Source organism: Geotrypetes seraphini, chromosome 14, assembly GCF_902459505.1.
Source record: "Geotrypetes seraphini chromosome 14, aGeoSer1.1, whole genome shotgun sequence".
Classification (NCBI taxonomy): Eukaryota; Metazoa; Chordata; class Amphibia; order Gymnophiona; family Dermophiidae; genus Geotrypetes; species Geotrypetes seraphini.
In genome coordinates this window covers 59,153,023-59,170,971 of record NC_047097.1, presented here as the reverse complement: position 1 = coordinate 59,170,971, position 17,949 = coordinate 59,153,023, and the positions used below count along the sequence as shown (strand labels likewise).

At 42.9% G+C, this 17,949-nt stretch overlaps 1 protein-coding gene across 8 annotated transcripts in view; it reads right to left on the bottom strand.

Moving 5' to 3' along the window:
* Positions 1 to 17,949, bottom strand: part of CTNND1 (catenin delta 1) — a 137,906-nt gene that overhangs the window by 113,953 nt on the left and 6,004 nt on the right. For 4 of the 8 annotated variants that reach the window (XM_033919702.1, XM_033919699.1, XM_033919700.1 and 1 more), the window contains exon 2: positions 15,049 to 15,097. In XM_033919702.1, the coding sequence (XP_033775593.1) occupies positions 15,049 to 15,097 (49 nt within the window). Of the gene's footprint in view, positions 1 to 5,073; positions 5,138 to 5,340; positions 5,800 to 15,048; positions 15,098 to 17,949 lie in introns of those variants that run through there. The other 4 variants (XM_033919698.1, XM_033919701.1, XM_033919704.1 and 1 more) reach the window with 3 other exon arrangements.

Below are 17,949 nucleotides of genomic sequence, written 5' to 3'. Positions count from 1 at the left end.
ACATCAGGGCTACCCAGTTTATTCCTGTCCACACACACACACAAAGGACACATCCTAGCTGTCAAGTGTTAAAAGAAAATCACACGCAAGATCTGTCCTTAGAAACGACAGGTTTTAGTTGACCTTTAAATATCCACATTTTCTATGTTTAGCCATGCATTCAAGATTAATTTCTATTACCGTCCAGTAGTTTTTTTCCCTAAATGTATCTCTATGTTCTTTAAAGATTGTAGTTCAACCTCCTTTCCTTTTGTACTGGTAATTATTTGTATGTATACACTGTATGTATGTATGTACACAGTATGTATGTACACAGTATGTATATACTGGGCAGACTTGTACGGTCTGTGTATGGCCGTTTGGAGGAGGATGGGCAGGGGAGGGCTTCAATGGCTGGGAGGGTGTAGATGGGCTGGAGTAAGTCTTAACAGAGATTTTGGCAGTTGGAACCCAAGCACAGTACCGGGTAAAGCTTTGGATTCTCGCCCAGAAATAGCTAAGAAGAAAAAAAAAAAAAATTTAAATTGAATCAGGTTGGGCAGACTGGATGGACCATTCGGGTCTTTATCTGCCGTCATCTACTATGTTACTATGTTACTATGTATGTTTGTTTCCTAATTTTAAATTGTCATATGCATTGAAGTATTTGACATTGCGTGTACAACACATTTTTAATAAACTTGAGACGCTCTGGGTGCATATAGTAAAAAGAGGGAAGGGGGGGGAGGAAGACTTACCCTGATAGCAGAGTACATATAGAGTCTGGGGATTTAACTTCGTGCTTTGCAGATCTCAAAGTTAAAATCAGTTAAATTATGGCCATTTTTTCCCCAACGCAATCAGATTACACCAAGATGCCGATATATCAAAACTGCTCTGCTGTGAGCGCAAAGGCTGGTGGTATAGCAGGTGTTTAAATAAGCATCTGCTATTATGATGACATTTGAACTGCTGCAATCTGTGATGTGTTGGATTGTGGGGGAAGAAATACTGGAGAAACTAATTGCAACCAATTCACAGCCCTGCAACAGAATTATCAGTTCAGACAAGATCACACTTGCGTCACTATGCTTCCTCTATGGCCCAGCAAGTTCAGTTTAAACCACTGGTACTCTTGTGTAGTGATGAGTCCAATTTAGATAATGACAAGGGGACAAATTTTTCCCCATCTCCACAGGAACTCAATTTCCCCATCCTATCACTATGGGTTTTCTCGCTATCCTTGTCCCTGCCCCATTACTGTAAGCTTTGCCTTAACCGCACAAGCCTCGAACACTTATGATATTAAAGTGTTTGAGGCTTGTGCCGATGAGGACGGAGCTTAGGCATTGGTGGAATGAGGCATTATGACATCACAATCTAAGCTCTCGAATGTTGCTACTTATGATGTTAAAGTGTTTGAGGCTTGTGCGGATGAGGACGGAGCTTAGGCATTGGTGGAATGAGGCATTATGACATCACAATCTGAGCTCTAGAATGTTGCTACTTAGGATTTTACAGTGTTTGAGGCTTGTGCAGATGAGGACGGAGCTTAGACATTGGTGGAATGAGGCATTATGACATCACGAGCTGAGCTCTAGAATGTTGCTACTTATGATGTTAAAGTGTTTGAGGCTTGTGCAGATGAGGACGGAGCTTAGGCATTGGTGGACTGAGGCATTATGACATCACGAGCTGAGCTCTAGAATGTTGCTACTTATGATGTTAAAGTGTTTGAGGCTTGATGCAGATGAGGACAGAGCTTGCAGGAATGGGGCAGGGCCAGGAAAAGAACTCACTGGGAAAAGAAAATGAGTTCCCTGTCATTCTTTAATCCACATTATTCCAGAGAATGAGGCAAAAAAACAAAACAAAAAACAAAACCATAACAAGCTGGATGGTATTTTATTTATAATTCAAGGAAGCTGACATTTAATGATGCCATTATTAAAGCATGGCCGTATGTGCAGGTATCAATTCAGAGGTAACCCTTTTATATACGGAATTCTCTACCAATCGAAGTATGCCAGATTTCCGTTGCAGGGAATACCAATGCTAGGAAGTTCTTCTTCACCCAGAGGGTGGCTGACACCTGGAATGTGCTTCCAGAGGGCGTGGTAGGACAGAGTACGGTACTGGGTTTCAAGAAAGGATTAGATGTTTTCCTGAAGGAAAAGGGGATTAAAGGGTATAGATAGAGCAGACTGCTGGACATGATGGACCTCTGGTCTGACCCAGCAGAGGCACTGCTTATTACCGAATACCATTTGTGAATAAGAGCTGGAGCACAAGCATACAGAGCCTTTCATGTAAATTTTTGCCATACTGTTAACTTGTTTCTCCACAGTATAAAAACTGAAGCCAGGCAGATGAGGGTTTAGTAGTACAGGGGTAAGGATCAGGGGGTAAGAATGAAGGTTTACATCAGTGCTTCCCAAACATGTCCTGGGGAAACCCCAGCAAATCAGATTTAAAGGATATCCACAATAAATATCCATGAGATTAATTTACATACACTACCTCCTTAGTATGCAGATCTCATGCATATTCACTGTACTGTGGATATCTTAAAAACCTAACTGGCTGGGGTTCCCACAGGACAAATTTGGGAATTGCCAGTGTACTTTTTTTAAACTTGTATTTTATATTACTTTTAATATTTCAGTAAGATAGTTGAATATTTGTTTGGATATTTAGCCCATCTTGAGCAGGTAAACGTATGAAATGCCTTGCTTGGTTGACAAGCAGCATCCACTCTAATAATGTTTTATAATAATCAGAAGTTACCAATACTAGTGTGGCCTGGTGCCTAAACATTCAGCCCTTCTGGGTCTGTTCTGATGTTCAGGGACCTACCTGAGCATTTGCATTTCAGCTAAGACTCCCAGTAAAGTGGACTAATGGCTAGTGGCTTCAGCAGCAGGCCGAGAACCAGTTCACTGATGCCCCTTTTGTGACTTTGGTAAAGTCACCTACTATCACTCAAAAAAAACACATTGAATATTGCAAACCCGATTTCTCTCAATGGAGACTTTAAAACGATATGTTTATTGCAAGTTAAAGTTTATATGTAGCTCACACTCTTTGGTAGCCCAAGGCTATTTAATAACTTCAAGTATAGCAGTATTTCTCTGCCCAAAAAGGGCTTATAAACTCAAGACCTCATTATTAACATACATTATTATACTCGAAGTCTTCCAAACAGATCTAGTTGCTATTTAAATTCTATTCCTGCAGCTGAAACAAATACCTGTACTCATATTAGTATGATTGTTGCACATCCTACCTATAAGTTATATGAACACTTATATCTAGAAATCTTAGAAGAACCACACCAGCAACCAGCCTATCAAAGAAATGTTATTGGTCATGCAGGTATCCTTAGGTACCAGCAAAACCCAACCCCTTGCAATTACGGAAAGGGGTGAATTTAAATGACCAAGAAAAATATACTAGAACTGGGGTAGTATAGTAACCCATGTATTAAGGACACTTTCAGTTGCTTTTGTATATGCACTGCTTGTTCCCTCGGTATCACAGTCAGAACACAACATGGAGAAAACACTTATTCCTGATCTAAAAGCAGTTATAGGAATGGACAGACAGCAAGTTTCTGACTAGGAATTCTTCCATTTCTGTGCAGTGCTATGTACATTTTATATCACTGTAAGTTTAAGTAGTAGGTGGTATAAAAAATATAAAGAGCCAAGCTCTGTATCTAGAAGTAGAAGAGAATGGTCAAATTGTGTGAGAACGTTTGGGCTTAAACCAAAATCTTCTCTCTGAGTTAAACACAAGGGCTTCCTTCCATCACCCCATGGGCCACAATAGGATCCTTGTGCTGTATTACAGCTAAGCAACCAATTAAGAATAAACAGATTCTGGAAAAGCTGTTCTCTGTTTAGAAGCATAATAGTGAATCAGCGGCAGTCTGGTCTCTTCTTGACTACCTACGTTAGGAGGTGGGGATTGAGGATGAGGTCATTTGACCATACGGTACCAGACTACATGGATCCATTAAAGACCTGGTCAAGGCAGGATGGAGGCAAAGCCTACAGGCTCAAATTATACATTTATATATATGTATCTATGTAAAGCACCAATTGCCCGTTTTCTTCTTTTAGCTTTAGATCCCTTTGTTCTATGTTCTCTAGGGCACTTTTGTAAAAACATTACACTCCAGTTAAAGACACACCACGGTAATGTCTGAGGGGTTATGCTAAATAAGAGTAAACCTTTGACTAAGATTCAGAACAGTGGGAGTGGCTACGTAGGAGTGACTTACAAAATACAGTATAACAAAACAATAGCTATGTTCAACAATTTAAAGAAAGATGAGGTTGAATAGTGGGAAAGCTTGAATTAATTTACTTCAACTTTAAGCTAAGTGCTTCAAAGGGAAAACTATCATCATTAAACCTCGACCACATATTACCGAGCAAGAAAACAGCCGACAGAGACATGCGTTAGGCCCTGAAAGTAGATTTAAGAGCTCTCAAACGAAACCACAGCTGTGGTTTGGGGAAAAATTTTTCAAACTATTCAACACCCCCACCCCCCAAAAAAATTAGATGTGTATGTAAGGGGGGGGGGTGAGAAACCTAAGGGCTTTTTTCATTGTGATGGTGGGAATGTGGCGAGAGACAGCAAAAAAAAAAGCAAGGTGGGTGTCTTAAGAACCCCCCAAAAAGTCTCTATTAGACACAATAGGACCTATTGTTTCTAATAAAGGCTTTTGGGGGGGTTGTTGAGGCATCCACCTTGCCTTTTTTGTCGTCTTGTGCTTTTACCCCCCAAAGCGAGGAACTCTTCCGTCTGCTTGTTTGAGAATATGGCGATAAACACCGCGCGCCGGTCCCCCTTAAAGACCCCCGCAGAGCTTCTCCGTGCAGGTGAAAGCAGAAAGCGAGAGCCCCCCCCCTCCCCCCAAAAAAACCAACGACAGCATTTCACGAAACGCGGGACCTCCCCACCAACGTTCACGAATCCGGCTCGGCCGACACCTGGCCAGGCGGAAGAAGTGGAGGTGAGAGAGCGAAAGCGAGCCGGGAGTCAGCGTTTCCCAAGCACGCAGCCATACACACCCAGTCCTACCTGCGCAGGGACCCCGCCCAGGGAGAAAGGCTGCGACTCGCACCCCGAACCCTCGTGCTCGCAGCCTCCACCAAAACGTCCCGTGAAGAGAGAGACCCGTCATCGAAAGGCATGAAACAAGCCACAGCCTGCGCGGCGCCGCTTCCCCCTTAAACAAGAACTTCACCACACAACACCTCCCCCCCCCCCCAACAAAAAAAAAAGAACGGCAGCAAATGCTGCATGCAACTCAGCAACAACAGATTTGCAGCAAATGTGCAGGCTCACCTCCCAGAAGCTTTTGCAGGGTTCTTCTCTTTATCTTGCTTCTTCGGGGCTGTCCTCTTCCAACAAAGTAACAGGACAAAAAAAGGGGGCAGTTTCCAACGGGACGAGAAAAGAATCCCCCCAAAGCCTTAGCACACAAAGAGCGCTCCTGAAACTCTCAGCCAGCTGTGATCCCTGACTCTTCTTCCGCTCCCTTTATCCTTCGCTCTTCCAGGGAACAACATCCAAAAGGAAAAGAAAAAAAAAAACCCTTATCCTGGGCTCTCTTTTAGAAAAAATAAATAAATCAGGAGCCAAGGCAGACTTTAAGAGCTTAAAAAAATAAAATATGAACAGCTCACTCTTTTGCAACCGTAAAAAAAGGTAAATCTGTAAAAGTTTCCCCCCCCTACCCCTCCTTCTACCTCTTCCTTTTCACTGGTTTCAGACCCAACACCTAAAATGGAAGTAGGACGCAGGCATTACCCAAAAAAATAAAAGCCCTAATGCAGCCTGAGCTGGCTGCAACACTAAAGCCCAGCCTTACCTCTGCCGGTGACGTCATTTTCCCTGCCAGCCAATAGCAGGTGATTATCAATCAGGGTCCGACCGCCAACCAATGGAAAACTTCCTTGTACAATAACAAAAAAAAAGTAGGAGACGACGGAACAACTAATTTTTTAATAGGAGCGATAAGCAAATCATAATAGAGCAAAAGGGGTTTTTTTTAAAATTATATTTGCAACATTCTGAATATTGGTAGTGGGATTTTTGTTTTAACTGACTGAGAGTATTGTTTCCCAAATGGATTTTCTGATGTCTCTGCTAAGGTTGTTATCTGCCTGTGGAAGGTAGCGACACGCCTTAAAGGGACAATAGCGAAAGTGTTTGAGGAAGGCTGCAAGAGAAAAGAAGCCAAAGCAGCAGGTTGTAACCTGGTTTATGAAGGCCGCCCCTAAAGCCTTTATTTAGGGTTACCATATGGCTCCAGAAAAAGGAGAACAAAATTGAGACATCCTAGTTTTATTGCAAGCTTATTCCACCTTTTTCTATCAGGGGGCCACATTTTATATTTTGTAACACTTGGAGGACCAAAACAAGCACCGTTGCATTTTGCCATATGCTTTGTCCTCTCCCAGCCAGTTTCTCATATATCTACCCACAGACTCATCCAGTGTACTTGCTCTCTCTGGTGTAAACCCTCCCCCGCCCCCGCCCCCGCCCTGCTTTCCCCTCACCTTCAGTTGCAGAACAGATTATGGACATCCTGCTTCCCCAGCATGTCTTGGCTCACTGCATGCAGCTATTTGGTTCAAACTTACAGAGATATGAGTCATGACGGGGAAGCAGGAATTCTGCCAATTCTGTGGGTGCTACAGCAACCCCAACATTTTTCCCAGCACTGCCCAGACATGAAAGCTGAAATCTTCCCAATGTAAAGTTGCAGGACAAAGCAGGAAGAAAGGCAGTGTCTCTAGCTACTGCTCCCCCTTCCTCCTGCAGCCCATTGGTCAGACATTAGCCAGCCAATAAGCTGCAAAACAAGGACCAGTAGTTTAGGAGACACTATTGGTCAGACTAGAGAATGACACGGTGAAAATATTTGTCCCCCCGTCTCTGCCCCTTTTCCATGAGCTCATCCCCATCCCTGTCCCGTCCCCGCAAGCTCAGTTCCTGTCCCCGCAAACCATCTGAACCAATCCACACAAGCCTCAAATAGTATTATACTGAACTTATTTTATTAAAGTATAAAAAGAAACAATATTCTGTACAATTGCCATTTTATAAATCAAAGTTCTAGCTGCCGAACTAGAGAAAGATCTTCAGCTGGCAGGGCTTTGTTTATAAATGTTTATCAATACAACTAATATACTATTTTATCCTAAAGCAAAAAAAAAAAGAAAAATAGAAATTATTTTTCTACCTTTGTCGTCTGGTTTCAGCTTTCTGCTCTCATCTTCTCCTCATTCAATTCCTTCCATCCACTGTCTGCCTTCTCTCTGCCTTTTCCATATGCTCTGCCTCTCCCTACTATCTCTTCCCCCCCCCCCCATTAGTCTGGCACCCATCTGCTTCCCTCCAATCCCCCCATAGTCTGGTATCTCTGTCTTCTTCCCTTCCATCTTTCCTTCCCCCAGGTGGTTTTTATCATCTCTCTCCTTTCCTTCCCTCAGATCTGGTATCTGTCTCCCCAATCCAAGCACTCGCAGGAGGGGTATTGGAAGGAGAAAGAACCACCTGCAGGGGGAGAGAGAGAGAGAAGCACTAAAAGGGCTAAAGGGGGAACCAAGGAAATGAGCGAAGGGTGGAGGCAGAGCCATGGGCAGGGTCCTCTTTTTTTTGCCTTCACAAATATGGTAACCCTGAGAACTAGAAGAGATGGGTTGTGAGAGGAAGAGAGGCTGAGGGAAGATATCTATATAATAAAACCGTAGGCGGCGCATGCGCACTCTAATCCGCGTGCTTCCGTGATCCGTATGTCCGTGGCCGGCAAGAGTGCACATGCAAACTTACAACAGCTCGCACTCACGGTCTGGCTGGCTCTTTAAAGTTTTTTTCGGTGCCGGCTCACCTGCTACGCCTTCCTCTTCCTGCCAGTCTCAGCCGGACTCACTCCTCCCCCCCTGGCAGCCCTGAACCTGTTCCTCCGTTCCCCGCCCGACGGGCCGGTGAGTGCTGCGCCAGGGGCAATGCAGGTGGAGACTATCGGCGGTGGAGCCGGAGGGAAGGGGGGGTGGGAGGCACGCGAAGCTGCAAGTCGCTGACTCCACCACCCCCCCTCTCTCGAACCGCACAAGGACTGCCGTTGACGAAATTTGCCCCACCGTTCCTTCCCTTCCTCCATCAGGTACAGTTCAGCTACGCCTATGTTAAAAGCAGCTGCTTTGAAATTGGAGTCCTGCCGCCACCGTAACACGTTCCCTCTGCCGCGGTCCCATATGTCAGAGAAGGGGCGGGACCAAGGCAGAGGGGAACGTGCTACGGCAGTGGCAGGCCTCTGATTTCGATGCGGCTGCTTTTAACATTGGTGGAGCTGCACTGCACCTGATGGAGGGAGGGAAGGAAAGGTGGTTGTGCGCTGTTGAGCCCCTCTGCACGCGCCCAAACCAAAAAAGGAGCCAGGACTCTTCCCCACCCGGCGCTGGCAGACCCGAAAAAACGGCCCTACCGAACAGACCCGCGAGCAGGGTTGCCATGGAAACCTAACCGGAATTACATGCAGTCGGCAAGGGTCAGTGAGAGGGGATCAGGAGCTAAAGAGAGATTGAAAAAAACAAACAAACAGTGCACAAGTAGAGAGAGACACACAGACAGTCACAGAAGGACAGGGGGCTAGAGCAGAGATGCTTGCAGGGAGAAAAAGCTAAGCAGTAATGTTACAGCTTGAGAGTGCAGACTGAGGAAGAAAGCAGAGACAGCGCTACACAGGGAAATGGAGGGAGGAAAGAGACAGAAAGAAAAATACAGACAGACATAAATTCTAGCACCCGTTAATGTAACGGGCTTAACGACTAGTATGGATAATAAAAGGGAGAACAGAGCTTAAGTGAATACAAGCTGAGGAAGGCATGGGCGCATGGGCTATGATACAAAGATAAGTGGGTGAGGGATGAGCTGAAGAAAGAAGAACATGAGGACAGGGAGATGAATGGTGTGGGGTTCAAAGAGCAAGGGGCTTAGAAAAGGGTTCTGAGAAGAGAGAGGATCAGGTTGGAGGGATGGAAGTAGCAGAAGAGATTAAATTAGGAAGAAAAAAAATCAGAACAAGATCACGCAGAGGGTGTTCATTGGCATGGAATCTGTAAGTACCAGAGGCAGTGCAAAATGGGAAGCAATCCCAGAAAACAGGAATGTGCCTGGAGCCAGGAGAGCAGAGCAGGGAAATGATCCTTCCCTGTGGTCAATAGGGAGTCACAAATTGAAAATGAGTTCAACCTACCAAGGAAAGGAAGTCTCACCTGTAGAGGAAAGTGAGAAGTGGAAAACAGTGAAGGGATGGGTGAGCTAAGCCTGTATCAAACAGCAATTGGTTAGGGAAATAGAAGTCTGGGTCAAGGGGAAAGGAGAAGCAGAACAGGCTAAAAAGATTTTAGAGAGTGGAACAAGAAGAGAGCTATTAAACTCCCTGCTCTCAAATATAAAACATCAAATTATGCCTGTGCAAAAGAAGAACAAATTAAAAAGTGCAAAGAAAGTACAGAGGAATAGAAAGAGGACAAGGAGGAGCAAAGATGAAAAAGAAATTAAGGGAAAGTAAAAAATTGAAGGAAAAGTATGTGATCAGTGGTTCCCAACCCTGTCCTGGAGGACCACTAGGCCAATCGGGTTTTCAGGATAGCCCTAATGAATATGCATGGAGCAGATTTGCATGCCTGGCACCTCCATTATATGCAGATCTCTCTCATGCATATTCATTAGGGCTATCCTGAAAACCCGACTGGCCTGGTGGTCCTCCAGGAGAGGGTTGGGAACCACTGGTGTAGATGATGAGCTGAGGGACTGGTTAGGGAAAAGTGATGGCCTAAATGGAGAGAGAGAGAGTATGATACTTATACCCATTGTATCATTTCTTCTACCAGAATCTCCCCAACACTGAGATGTCCTGTCTGTCCAAATTAGATTGTAAGCTCTTCTGAGCAGGGACTGTCTACTATATATTAAATGTACAATGCTGCATACGCTTTTCAGCACCACAGAAATGATTTTTAAAAAGATGTTTACAAGCTGAGAGAGGGAGGAGAGAGTGGCAGGACCATAGCTTTTGATTTGTCCACATTACCTGCCCTGCTCTTGACATTTAGATATGGACTGGTCATTCAAAGATGTTTTTTGATTTGTTTTGCTGGGTGAGGGGAAATTTGCTGTGAGTTTTGAGTTCAGTACCTCCAATTATTTTCAAAAGTTGGCTCCTCTGAATCTTGCTATAAACACATGAATTACCAAGCTTCTGAGGGCCAGGAAAAAGCACAGAGGGCCGGGTTCTGGTCCCAGGGACAAAGGTTGGATAAGCCTGCAATAAAGCAATAGTAGCAGCAAGAATAATCATGAAACCTTTTTGTTTGTTTAGGTGTTCAAGGTTATGTTTTACAGCAGCGAGTTCATGGGTTGGCTGTCCTGGTAATTTAGCTGCTTAATCTGCTTCTTTTAATTGCTTGAATGGAGGTGCATAAAGGGAGACCAGGCTATTAATCAAACCAAAAGCAAGCACTAGTTTTTTGTTGACTTCTTTAAAATAGTAAATCACATTCTTTTATTTAGTAACATCATAAAAAAATGTTCAGGGTACTGTAGCCACAATGAATATACATGATAGAAATTTGCATGCAGTGCCTTAACTGTATGCAAATCTAACACATTCATTATGGATATCCTGAAAACCAAATGGGACTAGATCTGTGGTCTCAAACCCTTTGCAGGGTCACTTTTTGGATATGTAGGTACTTGGAGGGCCTCAGAAAAAAAAATAGTTAATGTCTTATTAAAGAAATGACAATTTTGCATGAGGTAAAACTCTTTATTGGTATTGGTCGCCGTACCTCAAAAAGGACATGGCGGTACTTGAGGGAGTCCAGAGAAGAGCAACTAAACTGATAAGAGGTATGGAAAATCTCTCATATACTGACAGACTGAAAAAGCTGGGGCTGTTCTCCCTGGAAAAGCGGAGACTTAGAGGAGACATGATAGAAACCTTCAAGATCCTGAAGGGTATAGAAAAAGTAGACAGGGACAGATTTTTCAGATTACGGGGAACCACAAGTACAAAGGGGCACTCGGAAAAATTAAAAGGAGACAGGTTTAAAACAAATGCCAGAAAGTTCTTTTTCACCCAGAGGGTGGTGGACACATGGAACGCGCTTCCGGAGGCTGTGATAGGCCGGAGCACGTTACAAGGCTTCAAAGAAGGTTTGGATAGGTTCCTAGAGGATAAAGGAATTGAGGGGTACAGATAAGAGTAGCGGTAGGTTATAGGGACAGTCTGGGACCATTGCTCAGGCAATGGACCTGATGGGCCGCCGCAGGAGCGGACCGCTGGGCGAGATGCACCTCTGGTCTGCCTCAGCGGAGGCAACTTCTTATGTTCTTTTGGCTAAGTCTTAATAATAATATTGTGTTGTATTGCGGTATACAAAATAAAGTTATTATTATTATTATTATTTATAGCTAAAGAGACATATGATCAAGAAACTTTTATTTTACTTTTGTGATTATGATAAACATACCGAGGGCTTCAAAAAGTACCTGGCGGGCCGCAAGTTTGAGACCACTGGACTACCGGTAGATGTACCTAGAGAATTAGATTGGCAATGTTTGATAGGAGGGGTTCTCAACCTAGTCCTCTGTCCTTACTAAACTAATCAGGTTTTCCAGATATCTACAATGAATATGCATGAAATAAATTTGCATGTGCTACCTCTAGCTTATGCATATTCATTGTGTGTATCCTGAAAATCTGACTGGCTAGATGTGTCTTGAGGATTATTGGGTTGGGAACCACTATTTTATACCGATCCTAGCTAGTTACCTGGAAATGCTTAAGAAGTCCAGTATTTTTAATAGTTGGCATATGAGAAAATGACCCAACTAAATAAACTTATAAAACATATACTAAAGATCAGGCATTGAAAAATACAATTTGTTTTATTACTGTTTTAAAATTAAGGATGAATATATACAAATATTTACAATTACTCCTGAGCACACTAGATAAGGTGACCGTCAGAAAAGCAAGATTAAAAATACCTGCTACCTTATCTTTTAGTTTTATTGATGGGAGAGAGAGAAGGTACCCAGAGAATATATGTGTTTCTCAGAGCGAGAAAGTGTGTGTGTTTGTTTCTTAGAGAGAGAAAACATCTAAGTTCAAAATTGTTAATTTGCACTTAGATGGTATTCTATTAGTTGCACACTCAAATTTCAGCGTGCTTAACTCCAAAGAGGGTGTGAACCTGGGTGGATGGGTACATGTCAGGCATGTGCGCAGGTTATAGGATATTAGTATTTATGCATTTAACTGCCTATAGTCAGGCACATGCACTTATGCCAACCATATGGCTGACTAATTGCATATGCCTAAAGTTAGATGTGTAAATGCAGTAAATACCTAAATGCGGTATTTGTTATAGAATCTGCACTTAGCATGCATTATCTCAGCAATCTATTGAAAATTACTACAACCACTACTAATCATTTCTTTAGCATTACTAGACATACACAGTGCTGTACATCAAAACACAGAAGAGACAGTCCCTGCTTAAAAGAGCTTACAATCTAGTCAAAACAGAATAACTGGACAAGAAGGTGCATCAATACACAGTGCTCAGGTCAAAAGGTAGATCATTACCTTCCTCTAGTAGCTTACAAAAGATATGCCCTGCTAACCTCCTCTTCTATGAAACCGCGTTAGCGTTTTTTAGCGCAGAGAGCTGCAATGAATGGCCCTCGCTGCTCTCGATGCTCATTGAGTTCCTATGCGCAGTGTCGTAGAAGAGGGGGGTAAGTTTCAATCTTGAAATAAATCTCTAAGCAATCATCACCTCTCCAACCAACTACAGTAATTTATTTTTTCTTCTTCTGAGCCTAAGCACCACCACTCCACGTCTTCAATAAACTTTCATGGCGGTGAGCTTTATGTGGGAAAATCGTCACTAGCTCAATATTAATTCTGTAATTTTTATATTATTTCTTGCATTATAATTTTGCTATTACTTCTTCAACTTTTAAAGTGCTCAGTGCTCAATACTCTATTTTCAATATTTTTTTCTTGAACTTATTTCAGATAAATAAATAATTTAAATTGAATAAATAATTACTGTAGTTGGTTGGAGAGGTGATGATGGCTTAGAGATTTATTTCAAGGTTGATGAATTATTGGCTCTAAGAGAAAAGGAAATTAATTGAAATCACATCATTGCTGAAGTGGAACAAGGGGCTGCTAAGTTTCAATAGCATTTACTTGGTGTCTGCATAAAAACAAACAAACAAACTTTTTAAACAAGTGAAGAAAGCATGGCTCATAGAATTCTTTCCAACCCATGTAATGTACATGTACCTGCTTGTGTGCAGGGAAGCTGTAAGGGATAGTTTTTGTGAGTAGGGGCAGTTTGTGAGGTGATGGGGTAGCCATGGAAGTAGTTTATTGGAATGGGGTAATTTGAAAGGTGGTGGGACGGTTGTACGGGGCTGTTTTTAGGGGTGGGGCAGTTTGCAGACTGGCTGGCAGGCAGGCCGACAGTTACAGGGAATGGCTTTTGAGAGTGTAGTCAGGGTTGATGGGGTTGGGGCAGTTATAGAGGGCATTTTTGGGAGTGGGGCAGTTACAGGGGGTAGGTTTTGGGGGTGAGGCAGTTTATTGAACAGTGGAGCAGTATGGTGTTATGGGGCAGTTGTAGAGGGTAGTTTTTGTGGTTGGGACAGTTTGAAGGGTGGTGGGGCAATTGCTGGAGGTAGTTGGGGGGGGGGGTTGCTGGATAGTAAAGCAGGTTTTGGGTTGTGTGGGCAGTTTACAGTAGGGGAGAGGGAGTCTGATGGGTTGGAAAGTAAAATATTAGGGGCAGTTTAAAAAAAGGAATTCTCTAACTTCTATGTTTCACTGTATAGAGTTTATATGCTACCAAAGCAAAAAAACTCTCTATCCCATAGAAATGTATTGAGCCATTTTGGGGGGCTTATTTCTCTGGAATCCCCCATTCTGATCTTGCCCGTTTTCAACCTTGATGTGTTTCTTCACCAGTTGTTCCCCTACACTACAGGCTCCTTTTACTAAGGTGCGCTAGCGTTTTTAGCGCGTGCAAAAAATTTACCACACGCTAAACTGCGCGCGCTTCTAGAATAACGTCAGCTCAATGCTGGCATTAAGGTCTAGCGCGGGCTATTCCGCACGTTAAGGCCCTAACGCGGCTTACTAAAATGAGCCCTATGTTTTATCCTATTCTGTTCCATTTTTTTGAGCATTATTTTGCCCCCCAGAGAGACAATTCTCCACCTCTTTTTGTATAATTCTTTCATTAGGAGCAACCAAATGATTAGAGCAATGGGTTGAGAACGAGGGAAGTCAGGTTCAAATCACCCTGCCACTCCTTATTTATTTATTGCTTTTAAAAGAAATTCACCCAAGATGATGTACAGCAAGAATAACCCAGACATAGGCAACCGATCATTACAGTAGTAAAAATATTCACATAACCGTACATACTATCATACTATGGCACAGTATACTCCTTATAGTGTCCACACAATATACTATAAAATATCTTAATGGACAGCATAGGATGTAAGGTGAAACATATAGAAAGAAAAAAAAGAGTAACAGGAATCAGAAAATAAGAGTAACTAACAAATTAACGCTAGGTTTTACTAAACTGCGGAAGAACTTCTTTCTGCAGACTGGTGAGGTAATGCTCCGACACTCATAGGAATTGAATGAGCGTTCGAGCATTTGCCTCGCCGACCTGCAATAAGCAGCTTTTCCACGGTTTAGCAAAAGGAGCCCTAAAATTGCACATGAATTCAGAAAAGGCGCATAAAAACAATCTCAGCTAGAACAGGAATGGATAAGCAAGTCCAGGCGTCATATTGCATGGTTTCCTTTTGGAGAGGGTGTGGTTAGGGATATTCCTTGTGATTTGGGGCAATTCACTTACGGTAATCCTCCACTGCCTTAGGTACAAACTAAGATTGTAAACCCAATGGAGACAGGAGAAATACCTACTGTACCTGAATGTAACTCACCATGAACTTCTGAGAAAAGGTGAGAGCTAAATGCTCTCTATCTTCATATCTGTATCATAAAACAGAGAGAGAAAGATTACTTTATGAGCTAGGTACCATATATTTGCATTGTAATACTGCTAAGGCTCCTTCCTTTTACAATAAATAATTTGCAGTTCTCCTCACTATAAATATCTATGTATGTGTAAACAATGCTGCAGCATGGTCACAGAATTATTTCATGACCATATGTATGGAATCAGTTTAAGTCCTGAATTAGTATTTTCCCTAGGATCTAACTAAGGCCCCCGTTTATCAAGCTGCGTTAGGGGTTTTTCAAGCACAACTGTGTTTAGATGAACAAGAGGAAAAGACCTCAGAAGCCTGCACCACAAAGAATATGAAATTCCAAACGTGGTTAGCAGCAGGACAGGTTCTCTATCATAGGTCTCCAAAAACCACGTTTGGAATTTCATATTCTTTGTGGTGCAGGCTTCTGAGGTCTTTTCCTCTTGTTCATCTAAACACAGTTGTACTTGAAACCTGTATGTTTGATTTGATAAAAGGGGGCCCAAATCATCTTATCCAGCAATCCCTTTACTCTTCTAAACACTTGTTTGGGCTATTTAGAACTAAAATTTCAATTTTACACAAAAAAACTTGTAAATCACAACGTTTTCCAAGATTTTAGTTTCCTGCAGTTTCTGGAAGGGAACAAATCAACTGGGGGGGGAAAAAAAACAAGAAAAATATTATGTGACAGTCCTACAGAACTTTTGTCAGATTATTTAATTTAGCACTTTATGGCATGAACTTTACAGTTCTGTTTATAGTTTGTTTTTTTGGGGTTTTTTTTGCATTTTTACCACTTTTAATCCCTCCCCACCCTGCCCAATAGCACACATGGATTATTAAGCATTCCTCTGAGGCACACCCTTAGTGCTTCTTGCTGCAGAATTGACAGTCTGCTCCTTACATTCTATGGCACTTCCAAGTACAGAATGACAAAGGGAAAAAATTTATCACCGTTCCTGTCCCATGAGATCGGTCCCCATCCCTGCCCCATCCCCACGAGCTCAGTCCCTGTCCCCGAGAGCTCAGGCCCCGTCCCTGCCCCATCCCCGCACTCCCTGTCCCTGCCCTGCAAGCTGTCAGAACCCATCCATACAAGCCTCAAATAGTTATGGTTTTATACTGAACTTATTTTACACTTCTCCCTCGCGGTGGATACGTTCCAGCTATAGCCGCGAATATGGAAAAACCGTGAATAACTATTGTATATGTTATTCGCGGTTTTGTTATTAAAACCGTGAACAACATATACAATAATTATTTGAAGTTTTGTGAAAGGACTACTACTAAATACTATTAATATTCACAATGTTGGTGGAATAACGATACAGTACTTTAAGCATGCAAGCAGCGATTCAGAAAGCTTTAAGCAGGCAAACGATTTTCTCCATGCATGCTGGGAAGCAGCATTTCACTCTATGGATGCTGGGAAGCAGCGTTTTTCACTTTGCACGATGTGAACCAGCGATTTTCAGGGTGAAAGTTTTGAAACTTTGATTTTGTAGGAGAAAGCATGGAAGCAGAGTGAATATTGGTAAAAGTTAAACTTTTTTACCGTATAACAAAAGTAAAAGAACTTTAATCATGATGTAATTTTTTTGGGGCGGAGTCACCCAACAAAAAATCACGAATATGTGAAACTGCGAGTGCTGAAACCGCGAATACGGAGGGAGAAGTGTATTAAAGTATAAAAACAGACAATACAGTGTTCCCCCGGTCGTTCGCGGTTGGCGGTCCCGGTCATTTGCGGTATTTTCCAACCGCGAACCGCTGACATGGAGAGGGCAGCAGGAGAGAGCAGCCGGAGCGCTGGCGAGTGCAGGAAATCACTTGCAGTATGCTTCGACCGCCTCTTCCTGCACTAAGTTGGGCCTTATCCAATCAGGAGCTGCTTTGACACACATTTTATAAACACAAATAATACAGAGCAAGGATCAGCAAAACCCCTGTCTCCCCTCCCTTTCACAAATATCCCCTCCACTATAATGAAAACTGAACAATCCAAATTACTACAGAATGCCACATAGAAAAATCAAGATAGCAGAATACTTCAGTCACACATGGTAGGAATAGTGTTAGGGGCGAGAAACTAGGGCAACTGCCCCCTGGTCAGAGAGAGAGTCCTAAGCCAGCTGGAAGCTAAAGAAGCACAGCCTGGGCTTTGCAATCCCCAGCTCTAGCAGGATACATATTTCAAATCTGAAATATTCTGGTAATTTTATTCTTTAAATCACATTGGTCTCAGGCTTTGGGTTCCTTCTGTCTTCATCATGGCATGGCTGTCCTGAAGGTAAAATAGGTGCAAGAGGAGCTGGGGAGGAGATGCTGAGTCTGACACAGGCACAATTTTTTTTACCACAGGAGCAAGACTTTTCACTGCTCCCACGGGGTGATAAAAGGTCTCGTCCCCGTTCCCGCGGGGCGGTGAAAGGTCTTGGCCACGTTCCTGCGGTAAACCAGTTTCAAATGTCTCCATTCCTGCGGATTTACTGCAGTGACCACGGTTTACCGCGGTAAACAGTCCCCCATGTCATTCTCTACTTCCAAGCCTCACTGATTAATAGGGGCTCTGACCCTGGATCTTTGTGCTGCAACAGGTGGCCTGCAATACTGCCACCCGAACCGCAATGCTAGCCCTTTGCAGAAGTTTTTTCATACACACAGTGTTTTCTGCAAAATGTTCTTTTCCAGAAGCTTAAGTCAAGAATTCAGCACTTAAGTGCTTGCCCCAAGATATTCAGCCAAAATAGATCTTTCCAAAAACTAAAGAACATAGGCATTGCCCTAATGAGACAGACTGAAGGTCCATCAGGCACAGTATCCTATTTCCAACAATGGCCAATCAAGGTC